At 37.4% G+C, this 14,157-nt stretch overlaps 1 protein-coding gene across 1 annotated transcript in view; it reads left to right on the forward strand.

The window, feature by feature from the left end:
• The first annotated feature begins 2,729 nt into the window (after nt 1-2,729).
• The window catches only part of PPM1E (protein phosphatase, Mg2+/Mn2+ dependent 1E), an 87,295-nt gene continuing 75,867 nt past the window's right edge, over nt 2,730-14,157 (forward strand). Inside the window, exon 1 of the mRNA XM_053454871.1 lies at nt 2,730-2,968. Within this exon, the coding sequence (XP_053310846.1) occupies nt 2,787-2,968 (182 nt within the window). The 5' untranslated portion in view covers nt 2,730-2,786. The remainder of the gene's footprint in view (nt 2,969-14,157) is intronic.

Below are 14,157 nucleotides of genomic sequence, written 5' to 3' on the forward strand. Positions count from 1 at the left end.
TACACTTATACATAGACATTTATGCTTACATACACTTATACATACACATTCATGCTCACATACATACCCCCTTCTTAAACTCTGTGAAGGCTCACAATCAGAAATATTAATGAGGGGAGAGTAAGTTCACTGAGGCATTTCTTTAGTTAGTGGAGTTAGAAAATTACACATTTATCTGATTTAACTATAACCCGGCTACCACTACTGAAAGCAAGAAGAATCCGTCAGTACACTTTTTAAATAGACTGGGAACTAGCACTCCCGTTCTAGTCAGTGTGAGTAGCGGCAGTCAATGGCATGTATACTAACTCAACACTATTTTTTTCTTGACATAAGTGGGCTGCTGCTACTACCACTGATTTCAATGGGAGTGCTACTGAACTTGTGTGGGATGTTTCCTCCTATAAAGATAGTCAGGGAAGTAATTTAATGAGACAGAAATCTTAGTTTCTTACTCCAATGATTAAAGAATTTGTGCACCTGTTTACATACAGTAAAATGCATTGGTGTCCATACATAATGGGTTCCAACATGTATTAAACATTAAGCACACAGTTTTGGAACTAGGCTGCTCCTCTGTGCATCCATGCTTGGTTTTCCAAAACCAATGCACAAAAAGTAGGTGTGTCATATTTTACATGCGTTTTGGCATTTAATATATAGGACCTGGCTTGGGCAGAAAGCAAATATTTAATTCACTTAAAAACATTTTGATGACCCTTGGATATTTTTGTTACATAATGTGTATACTAGAGACGCCTACATTTTAGCAATAATCTGGCTATTGGATTTATTCTTCTCTTCCTGTGATTATTTCTTTATTAACCTGTTTTACCTTATATAATATATATATATATATATATATATATATATATTTCAATTACTACCTCTTTGGAGGTCATAGACAACCATTCTCCTGGGTTTAAAGCAAGTCAAGAAAAACAATTCCCGCAAACCATAACTTTAAAATTGAAAACATAGACCCGTAAAGAACTAACGGGTCTATCCCGACATATATAACATTTCATATTGTAATATATTGTTTTACAATATCAGAAGTTGTCATATTTTTGAAATACTGCTACTCCCCCATGAATATTGTTAAAAAAAATTCAATAGAACTGTGCGTGCAAAATACATATTAAATATATTTCAATCTAATAACTGAAGTTCTCATCATATATTCACAAGATATACAGATAGTTGAAAACTAATGTTGAGGATACTTTATGACCGATGAGAAACTTTCTTTCAGGACATTTGATCATCCAAACTTTCCTATTATGTCGATCCATAATGCCAGAACCCCTAAACAGAATTAAGTATATGGGTCATTATGGAAGAATGACTCAAGCTAAAGTAGGAATCACCAGTATCCACTGTTCACTCAGATTTGGTTTCATTGCATTATTCTGTAAAATGATGAATAGCAAAATGGCTTTCATTTATAGCTAGAGAAAGCAAGACATTAACATGGTGGCTGTTGAATAAATACTGTCATTACAAGGTCTATATGAAGAAAGCTGCAAACCACATAGGGACGTTAACAAAAGCACGCAAGCAAACGAGAAGGCATATTTTAGTAAATGTTAGTAGAATATGGTAGGAGGGCTCACACAACCTCAAAAAAGGACAGTGGAGATGATTCAACAGCATTGTACGCCAAAGGCAGTTTGCTTACTGGTAAGAATGGTCATTCTTGTGTAGCTAAGAGTTTGCGCTCATCACCACCATCTTTTACTACATCTACTGATCAGTTCTTCATGTAAACGGTATAGTGAATTCATTTCGACCAGCCGGCAACTCATGCAAATTTTAGTCAGTTCTTCTTTTTTCTGACTTTCCTATAACAAGGGTTTTCTTCTGACAAAACACATCGTGTCATCTGTATTTCTGTTATCTGGGTCTGATATTTTCGGCAAGTAGACATCTCCATTCAAGAAAAGTTAAGCTGGTGGATGAGAACTAATTTGACACACCTCTTACAATACATTACATTGGGCCATAATTGGAACCAGCACTGACCTCACATCTGTCACTACCATTTGAACGGTCAGGGGGGACAGTGACGCAGAAAGGTCACGTAACATGGCGAGGGCCAGAAACAAAACTGTGAGTGAGGGGAGGGGATGATGGTGGAAGCATGTATGTGTCTATGTGTAAATATTTGTGTATGTCTTTGCGTATTAGCATGAAAAATATGTGCAAGTGTTTGTGTGCATGAATGAGGGAGTGTGTGTTGAGTAAGTGTATCTTGGTGTAAGTGTGTATAAATATGCTTTTTTGTGTGTGCAAGTCGCGGATGGGCTTTACTCCCCTAGGCCAGAAGGTTCCAATCCCCCCCTGTATATGTATATCATATATATATATATATATATATATATATATATATATACATATATATATATATATTATATATATAAAATCAGACAGAATATATAATAACTTACGTACGTCAGTCTCTAACACAAAAACACAGAGCGATAACATATACAGATATAAATTTGCTATTCTATATCGACAACGTCTAACTCATTAGTCTGGGTCGCTATGGAAACAGGGTGGTGAGGAGGTGTGCGCTAAGAATAAGCGTCAGTAGGAGCGCTCAATTCCCGCCCCTCCCTGATGTGTGGCCACGCCCCCGCCGTGGATCCCGCCTCCTGGAGCTCTCCAGTATCTCTGGTGCTCGCAGTCTCTGCCGGTGTCAGTGCTGCTGCTGTTGCCGGAGCCCGTGCTGCACGAAGACCTTCCCCATTCTCTATTTCTTTGCCCAGGAATGAGAAGCGATGTCCGGCATATCCAGCGACGAGAAGAACTGCCGCAGGTTCCTGGAGCTTTTCCTGGGGGAGTTTAGGGGACCATTCGGGGAGGAGGACCCGATCCCATTCCGACCCATGGCAGATCACATCACTCCAGATGAGGTGGAAGGAGAATGCCTGGACCTGTGCCTACAGCAACTCTGCAAATAGTTAAGTGGTTCATTGCAATGTGTGTCCCTCTCCCCTCTGAGACAGATCAGTGTGTGTGTGTTTCCTGGATTTAGGGTAATGGTTGCACATGACTGCTTTGGAGAATTAAATGCTATAAATAGATAATAAAGAGCTCTCCCCGAGGACGTCCGTGGGCTTTGCGTGTATTATTCATGATCCCCGGACGTGGAATGTAGTGACAGCAGCTAAGGGCAGGGTGGACTGTGCCTCTGGAACATAAGGGCATTGCAGGAGAAGGAGCCACGAAACGTGTATTGTTCCCTTAGCCATCAGAAAGAATCACAGCCACCTATCACATTGTGCCCCACATGCCAATAGATGCAGCCCTGGGTGGGGAGATCAACAGAGACACAGTAACCAAACTGCCTCTCTACATACAATGGACTATGTGACATACAGGGAGCTGCCATACCTGTTGGTTATAAACAATACAGTCCACTCCTTATTAGGGCAGTGGGTTATTTGCACAGGTTTTCTAACAAACATTTCATATTAAGACCCTAAAGTATTGTTATTCTGGACAGAAGCATATGTCAGAATGAACAACCGGTGAGAATCGCTATGACCTCATCATGTCATCATACCAAAATATGTACTAATAGGGGTATAAAAGAGCTAGAAATGTGAGCCCCTTAAATTGCATAGACAGCTACTAAATTAGAACACTTATTAAAACTTAAATACTTTTTGCCTATTACATACAAATACTTTAACTGTTTTGGGGCAGTGCCACATACTAGAAACAGCTACTTTAGAACTTAAAGGCGAGAAAGCAAGTTTTAGTGCTCTTGGCTAGTGAAACCACACATTGCATATCGTTTACATCTATCTATTGATTGGATTCATCCATATAAAAGCTAAAGTTAGAACTACATGTGTTTCAGACTTATTTCCTTATGATGTAATGTATACATGTCATATCTGATGATTCTCTAGGTGTGCTGTCTTTGCAAGTCTTTGCTGGAAGTGACTCATCATACATGCTCTTGTATGACCTAGAACGCAAAGAATACAAGGTCATGGAGCTCATCTAGAAGTAATGATTGACAAATAATAAATGTGTGTTTGGGGACAAAAATGGTTATGTTTACATTTTATCATTTGCCAAATTAATTGCAACAGTATCTAACGGAATTATTAAAGGTCGATTACTTGGTCAATAGTAAATTTAAATTAATTTATTTATTTATTTTATCAAAATTCTTCCAGTAAGGAACCTCTTGATATGACCTGTTCTACTTTTTTGCTTACTTTTTTTCTCCCTTATTTTTGAAGCGATAATTTGATTGACCCGCGGTAAAAAATATTTTTGAATGATCATTTTGTGCCTTTATATTTTATTACATACACTATTTCACAGTTTTTAATCTGTAGACTAACAAGCCAAGGGTTGAAAAAAGGCTACATTAGGGGCTATTGGAATTCTGTCTAATCATATTTTAGCATGAGTAGATTTTACCCCCTTAATCAGGGAAACATATTGAAGGCGTATATAATATTGTGAATATAACCTAGAATAATATAGGGTGCTGCCTGGTGACCTTACATAGTACAGTTCCCCTGCTTTGGTCCTCAAGTTGGTCTTTAAATAGCGCATATATACACTTAGTGATCTACCTGTGTCTAAAGAAGGAGATGACAAAAATGTGGGATGGGGGTTTCGAAGCTCTGTTCTATAATACATGTTATATTAAAACTCAGGACAGTCTGTTCCATTTCCTTGATGATTTTATGATGCCCGGGACAGCTTTCAGATTACACATGAGATATAAATGCTTCTGTCTTTATTTAGGAGTCATAAAGCTGCCATGCTCCCAAAATGCAATCCAGCTAATCTCTTGTTGTGATGTTTAAGCAATTAAATAGCTATATCCAGTGCCATTGCTATCCCAATTCATCTTAGATTCATTAATTTGATTTTTTCTGGGTTGTGTGCCGTGTAACCACTTCAGTGCCAAAAACATGGATCATACATTGCTTTCCATACCTGTTTTATATGCTAGAAATTATAGCGCCTAGCCTTTACCATCTTTAAATAATGATTCAGTTTAATATATACATATATATATATTATATTTATACATATATAAATATATATATATATATATGTAAATATATATTATATATATTATATTTATATATATATATAAATATATATATATATATATATATATTATATGTAAATATATATTATATATATTATATATATATATATATATATATAAATATATATATATATTATATGTAAATATATATATTATATATATTATATTTATATATATATATATGTTATATTTTTTGATATATATATATATATATATATATATACATGTATAGACACATATATATAATCAAGCAGTGTTTAACATTATGAGGGCAGGTATTAAGGCATTGTGGTTTTTGATAAGTGAAGGCATATTTGTAAGCTCAGAAGGGTTGATACTGTTATTATTTTAAACGTAAGTAACTGGAAAAATCTGAAACCAATTTACTAAAGGAACTGCTGTGTTTGTCCATATAATTTGTTACGATATCTGTAATATATTGTATTCATCCAGAGGAAATCAGGCTGGGAAGAGTTGCCTAAAACGAAACATTTTGCTAAACATCTGGTACATGTATGCGTATGTGTAGAAAATCCCTTATAGCTGGATGACTGCTTATCAAAAAGATAATGCTATGTTACTTTTCTGGGAACTGAATATAGCAATTCTGAAAGGCATGGATAATAGGCAAGCATATTGTTCATTGTTTTTCTTTTCCTTGCACTTGTTGGCTGCATATAAATAAGGACATTCTCTTGGCTTTTTCTCTCGCCGAAATAAGTGTTGTCAGCGTGTTATGCAAAAAGCAGACTGTGAAGATATGCAGGATCCAAGGAATTTTATGTTATCTAATGATCTGCAAGTGTAGAAGCTGTTACTCTACATCATTGTAAAGTGAAACACATACCCGTAAGTCAAGTATCTACAACTAAGCAATTACTGGTTTTGTTTATTTCTTGGTCCAAAGACATTCAATGCATTTTGTTGTACTGAAAATGACGCAGTATTGATTGGAATCTCACAAATGTGTGTGTCTATATATACACTATATGGGCAACATTATTGGGACACCTGACCATTACACCAACAGGGACTTTTATGACATCAGATTCTAAGTACATAGACATTAATATGTAGTTGGTCCCCTCTTTGCAGCTATAACAGCTTCCATTCTTCTGGGAAGGCTTTCCAAAATATTTTGTAGTGTTTCTGTGGGTATTTGTGCCCATTCATCCAGTAGAGTATTTGTGAGGTCAGTATTTATGAGGTATTTGTGAGCTCATGCACTGATGTTGGACAAGAAGACATGGCTCACAATCTCCATTCCAGTTCTGGAATGTTTTGTGCACTGGGACACAGTCATGCTGGAATAGAAAAGGGCCTTCCCCAAGCAGTTGGAAGCATAGCATTGTCCAACATGCTTTGGTATGCTGAAAGGTACATACCAGGAAAATATTGCCTGTATTGATACTTGATCCTTTTTAATGTCAAGAGGGTAATGAGATGGCCCGTTTTCATGGTCCCTCCCCCTGAACAGATTAATAGATTCTAATCTATGAAGTCATCTGGAGGCAGTCCATATGAAAGGAGGCGCTACTCTTTCAAATGCTAACTTTGAGGCAGCGAGTACACTGGCTCTGAGGCATAGGGCTAAGTCCACTAAAGTCAGAGTCTTCAAGTGAGTTTGAAGGAGAGTTGGTGTCTCTAAATGCAATAAGGGGTTTGCCTGGCCCTGTATAATGCAGGTTGCTTCACTGATTCCTATAAATATATGGCTATGACTCATGCAGAAATGTATCCCTATGTTACTAAATTTCATGTTCTTTTGTCTTTTGTTTCTTAGTGTTTTGTTGGGTTTATTCACCAAAGGAGGACAGTTTCAACTCATTGACTCAGTTATACATTTTGAAGGACTTCCTGTGGCAAATATCTGTTACAAGAAGGGCTGAGCGGGCCCTGCATCATGCATAACTCAATCAGTGAGGTGACCTTAAATCCTAGCACAACTCCTGTTTAGCTCTGTATAATATTATTCTGAAAATTATTTATATTTTATGGCATGTTGGAAATGCATATACCATCCCAAATGTAAATGGAAGTATAAATCCAACCTATAGACTTTTCTTTCTAACATTTTTTTTTGTCTTCTCAATGTCAGGGAATATTGATGAAGCTTGATCTGGTAGAATCACCATTGGACAGGCGTTACATTACATTTTTTATATAGTGCCAGCAGATTTCATAGTGCTGTGTGTTGGGATACTCTTCCTAATACATGTCAGTACAATTGCTGGCATTACTTTGCCCCTGGATTCTGCAGCCATTGATCCATTGGTTCTCAATGGAAATGCTTTTCTCTGTTTTGTATATATATATATAGATATATATATATATATACCGGTGTATATATATATACTTGTATGTTTTGTATATATATATTTACATGTCAAAAAGCCATATTAACCCCTTAATGACAAAGCCCGTAAATGTACGGGCTCAAAATGCATTGTTTTCAATGGGTTTAGGGACCGCCCATTGTCCTTAAGGGGTTAACTATTCCCATATATAAAATTAAATATGCCTTTATCCAAGCAGTTTATGTATAATGTTCTGTATTTCCAAAGATGTGGAAGTGCCTTAATAATTATAGCAAGGTGTTAATGATCATGTCATTCTAGGTCCTTTTAATAAATGAGTCAAAACATTTTTAATGTAATTATGCCTTACGAAGATGCAGAAACTCTGGGGGTTTAGAAAGGTTCATTTACTTCACTGGAATTAGCAGAGAAGCTGCAATTCATTGTTATTCCATATTAATTCGTTTGTGTCTGTGCGTTCTCCCTGTGCATAGATATGTGTTCCAAGACCCGCCTTGTGAGTTCATGCGTGCTGGCTTTGAACATTCCTTGCATGTACTGAGGCTCTTCCAGTGCATTCATGCATGTGCTCCCGAGAATCCCCTGGAGTGTCCATGTGTGTTCTGAGGCTCATTCCTTTGCTTTGTTTTGAGCGTGTTGGCTTTTTAAATCTGATGTCTGATTCAGCAGGTGGACCTCCAGATTTTGCAGAAATGCAGCTGCCAAGCTGGCTGACTGATCCTGATGTGATTGGCAGTTCAGCAGTAATCAGAGGACAATATGTTGCTCATCCCTATGCTAACGCTTTAAGGCAAAATTTAATGCAATGCCAATTCTTTGTAGTATACTGAATGGGTTAAAAAATCTTTGACAACTGAAAGGATATGAAGTGTTTGCTGTGAATATAGGCTCAATGCAGTTTTCGGTAGCATGCTTGTTTTGTGTTTTTCTTGGCTCTAAACAAACACGTATATATATATATCATTTACATTATATATATATATATATAATGTAAATGATAATCTTGGCTTTTGTTGAAACAAATCGAGGACTCTGTTCATATGTGTCCAGATTCTTCTTCATTGTTCAACCTACAGTGGTTGAAAATGCATGATTCCATGAATCTTGATTTCCCCTTTTCAACTTTAGTAAACACACAAATTATATTACATTGTATTACAATGTCAGGGACATATAAGGCTTACATTGGATACCATTGATTATATATACAATATATATATATATATATATATATATACCCACAAAATGTTTGCTATTTTACATTTTCCTCCCACAGGATACATGCCATTGCTGAAAAACATACCCTAAGTGCAGTAATGCCCCACATGTGTATGGTTTTAGGTTTCAAAGGGCCGACATGCTCCCTTACATATTTAGCTAGTTTGTATTACTGTTATAGCTGTTTTTCTTAATTTTGGTGACATCAATGGGGTCTGCAAATAATCCAAAGTCCTGCATTGCTTATTGCGCTATATCTAATCGACCAGAAGAGAGAATTTTTAGAAATTCAAGCAGGGTCTGTGTAGACCCCCTGGGGACTCTTGAACATTTTTCAGTGTGTCAGCACTGACACTGCTGGCAGAGAATAGACGTACCTTGCGCCATAACACTTTATCTGTCAGCGATGCTGGCTCCTGCTGACAAAGGAAACTTCAGGCTGTCGTTAGATAACTTGGTTTTGCTTGTACTGTGAGGAAATCTCTCAAGGGGAGCCAAAACCTTAGCACCATGGGCCGATTAGTACATAATAGTATATCCTGGGGAGTTAAGGGCTTATATTTGTACCAGTGTTGAAAGGGTTACATTTTAAAATGTAATTTACTGCGTTTTTATTAGCAGTTTTGTTTTCTCTTTTTTTTCTTTCTTGGTCTCTCTCCCTTTTTCTTTCTTCCTTTCTCTCCGTTGCTTCTTTCTTATCGCTTTACCTTTTTTTCTTTAATCTCTGCCTCTTTCTTCTTTCATTTTCCTTTTCTTCTATCTTTCCCTTACCCCTTTTTCCCTCTATCTTCTTCTTTCTGTCTCTCCTCTCTCTATCCCTCTTTACTTCTCATTCATCTTCCTTCCTGTTTCTCTTTTCATTCCCTTTTTTCTGCTTCTCTTTCTTCTCTCTTATTTTTCTCCCATCCTTTCTTTGACTCTATCTTTCCTCCTTTCTTTCTCTTTCTCTCCCTTTCACTTCCCCCACTATGTATTTCTTCTTCTCTCTCTCTCTCTAACTTTTTTCTTACTTCTCACTTCTGTTTAGTTTAATACCTCCTCATACCACTGATGCACACATTATGCAGCAGTACTTTTTCTTTTACTTTTTACACTGCACATTGTCTAGAGATCCTCTTTTGTGACCCAAGGGATTTTGATAGGCACAGTTGAACCCCTATTATATCAGAGATGACTTCAACTGTACAGCACAGCAGAGGGCTCCCCTGTAGAGTTCCCACGACAGCTCTGCTGAGGTAAAAAGGGGCAGGTCGGATGAGAAGAGATGCATCACAATGATTCTGTCGTATACGTTGGGGAACTTTCACAGTCACAAACTAATCGTATGGTATTTTTAATACATGAACTACGTATAAGACGCACCTTAATTTTGGGGCCCGAAATTTGAAATAAAATGTATTACATAGTTATTGAACTTAAGTTTTATTCATCATAAAATTCATACTCATCATCCTCATTACTCCCATCCATTAACTGCCCCTAAATGAACCCTAAAGGCCCCATTAACCATAACTGCCCCTAAATTAACCCTAAAGACCCCATTAACCATAACTGCCCCTAATTTAACCCTAAACACCCCACTGACCAAAACTGCCCCTAAATTAACCCTTAAGACCCCATTAACCATAACTGCCCCTAAATTAACCCTAAACACCCCACTGACCATAACTGTCCCTAAATTAACCCTAAAAACCCCATTAACCATAACTGCCCCTAAATTAACCCTAAACACCCCATCAACCATAACTGCCCCTAAATTAACCCCCACCTCCCCTAACTGTCAGCAGCCCAAATATAAATTTTTTACTTATTGTTAGATGAGTTGCTGAGGCATCTGGAGGCTATAAGGAAGGGGACAGGGCCAATCAGTGTGACTGCAGGGTGGGACTGTTAAGCAGAAAGGGGCGGGGCCACTCGTCAGTGTGACTGCAGGGACGGACTGGGAAGTGGTTACTGCAATCTACAACCCCTGTATAAGACGCACCTAGTTTTTAGACCCCAAAGTTTTCGAAAAAAGGTGCGTCTTATGCATGGTGAAATATGGTATCTCTCTCTAAATGTGTGAGCATATATATATATATATATGTTGTAAGCTCATTTGAGCAGAGCCCTCCTCACCTGTTGTTTTTGTAAGTCAAATTGTTATGTTATATAATTTGATGGCGCTATATAAAACAATAAATACTAATAATTAGATACATATACTGCCACATGTTCTTCCGCATCTTCTTCTGCTATCTTCTCCCGTTTCTTCTCTCTTCTATCTTCAATCTTTATATATGACCACTTTGGCTCCCGCATCTTCTTCTGCATTTTCTTCTGCTATCTTCTTCCTTTTCAAAATGGCGGTGCTGCGTTGACGTCCTCCCTGATCCGCCAACTGGGGCAGATTGAAGTTGCTGAAGTGGTTGGCGGAAGTGGTTGGCAGAGAGGGTAGGGAAACATTTAGAGAGTGTGTGAGAGAGAGTAAACAAGAATGAGAGTGTGAGAGAGTGAATGAGAGGGAATGTGGGCAAATTACGTTCCCAAATTAAAAATGTCTCAGATTTTTGGCCAAACCGAATGGGCAGGGAACGCTGCCTAAAAACAAATGAGCCAAAAAGGAACCCAAAAAAAAAAAAATATATATGCACACACACTGTTTCAAATGTTTAAACGTAAACTTGATTTAGTGAACGTAACGTGCCATTGGATGGTTGCTGATAAGGGGCCTCTGTATGTCAATGATGATATTTAATGAAAAGTCAGCAGTTAACAATATCTACACTGTAATAATGATACATTTGATGTTATTTTAATGGACAGAATTTGCTTTTGTTTCAAAATCAAGAACATTTCTAAGTGACCCTAAATGTTTGAGCGGTAATGTATATATCTTATTTTTATTCTGTAACCACGTTGGTTTATTTAGTGTTGAGAACTGTAAAATGTAAGCTTCGGGAAATGTGATAGATCCACTTTAATACTGTTCACACTGCTCAAGGCCTTTTTAGTTCTGACCTTCATTGCAACCCTCTTCCCAAGTACTTTGCATTAGCTAAACGGAAGCTGTGAATCTGGTGGAATGGTGCATTATTGTGGCCAAACTTCTTGTAGCAAGGACACCAAGCCACCAGGGAACCGTACTTTTAAAAGAAACAAAAATCATCTTTCTGTGGCTTCAGATGGGACATGCCATCAAAATATAGTAAGATATATTAATCTTCATAGGTTTTAAAAAGAGAGTATTTTGTGTGCATGCAAAGATCCAATGTGTCAAATACAATACAAGTCAATACACCACAATATACATCATGGACGAAAATGTCATGCTAACAATATTTATGTTGAGGTGCAGGTTTACAGTTCTTGTGTATCAACCTGTACATATAGCTTTTGTCACAATATATTTCAAGATTTATGGCTGACAGCACAGATGTGTTTATCATAAAAGATTCTTCTTTGTCTTCCATCATACTTCTGCTTCACTATTACTGATCACTCGAATTTGGAATCTTTATGGTATGACACAGGAAAATATCTTATGAAGACTATGGGAAGTAAGAAAATATCTTATGAAGACTATGGGAGTCCCCTTGTAGGGCCCCAACATGTATGTAACTCGGCTCAATAAAAGGTATTCGCTTCAACTAGAGACTCCATTTTTTGTTGGGCTAACACAAGTATATAAATTTTTCCGATTCAAGTTATAGCAAGGTATGTTGCCTGATTAAACTTAACTAAGTTATAGTTAATAATTATATTAACTTCTAGTAGAAAAAACTAACATGAGTACTATTTTTTAGAGTTACTTACATCTTTCTGGTATATTTTTATTGTTACTGATGTTGTAATCCAACAAATATTAGCATATGATTAGTGAAGTTACCACCTACTAATACTGTAGAGGTTGTAAAAGGACATGGTTTTTTAGGTGTGCTTAAAGCAAATTTGTCACTTTTCCAAAATCCTGAATTTCACAGTTCTATATGCTAAATAAAGCAATGGGATCAAGTTTACTCTCTAAAGTAAGCAATTTATATGTATTTGAAACCTACCTTATATGTATACCATGGGGAAAGGTATCTGAAATTCCTTTTCTCAGGAGCATTTTTTACAATTTTGCATGTAAAAATAAAAGCATTAGAATAATTTCCTGGGCCCCATATACATTTGGCCAATTATTTATAAATTCAATTTCGTGCTTGTGGCTTCTCTATTAAAATGGTGCCACTTGTATCATGGATAAACCCAGGTGTCTCTGGAATGTCCTATGCATCTGGAAGGGGGGCAGTGAACTATGCTCCCCTCCCATAGGTTGGTGGCCTCAGTTACTCCAACACTCACTCACTCTAACACACTTACTCTAACGCCATTCACTTACAGTTATACATACACTCTCCATATCCCCTCCCAGGAGACACTAACTGTAGACTCCGCCCTTACACCACATGCTGACATATTCACTCATGCTGACACCATACACAAATGCTATACACACATTCTTTGTGTAGTGACGCATTAAGTCTCCAATCCCTGTTTGGCACAGGAGTACTTCCCACTTTCTGGGATGACTGACTGAGACATCAACTGGCAGATAGCTGGAAACTGACACTTACAATTGTAGATGTCTCTGACTGAACCACAGAACAGAGGACTGTGTCAGACCAACCATGGTGAATATCTGTACCCAACAATACTTAAACAAATTATCCATAACTATAGCACCTTATTTAGACTGATGAACATTATAGGGACTGCGGATGGCTTTTCATAATCAGTGAGTAGCAAATAATGACACATCATTTTCTGTATTAGAGTGTAGAGAGTAATAAAATATAATGGACCCCAATATATGTATATGGGCTCCTTATGCATTTTGAACAATTATGAGGGAGTGACAAACCTGCAGATCCAAGTTTTAAAGGCCAGTTCTTTTTGATGAAAGCATTTAGTATATGCAAACCAGATTTGCAAACCAGTTGTTCCTCCACTTAAAGGGGTTTCCCTGTGGTGGAAAAAAATACCCCCACTGCGAGACTTATGGTGGGGGCCCCCAAGTTCAACCTATATACATAGTAACATACTTACACACACTAACAATGACATACTTACACACTAACATACTTACACCTAGTAGTGCACACATAAACATACTTTAACAAATTAACATACTAATACACATGTGCAATGACATACTTACACACACAATAACAGGCACACATACATAGGCATTCAGGCTTGCCCTGACAGACAAACATCCTGGATTACACTTGCCCTTGCAGCCACAACATACAAACACTTTTTAGCTTCACACTCTCTCCCCTTTCTCATTATCTCTTCCCCTTTTCTTTCTCTCTCTTCTTTCTCCTTAGGTCTCTTATTTCTCATATCATTATCTCCCCCTTCTCATCATCTCTCTTCCTCACTGTCATCCATTCCCTATCTTCTCATCTCTTACCTTTATCCCTCTGTTTTCCTGATTCCCGTGCCAGGAGTGCGAGCTCTGTTCATATCCCAGCGCTCGACATCAGTCGCCAGCACAAA

The sequence above is a fragment of the Spea bombifrons genome, chromosome 2 (assembly GCF_027358695.1).
Source record: "Spea bombifrons isolate aSpeBom1 chromosome 2, aSpeBom1.2.pri, whole genome shotgun sequence".
Taxonomy (NCBI): Eukaryota; Metazoa; Chordata; class Amphibia; order Anura; family Pelobatidae; genus Spea; species Spea bombifrons.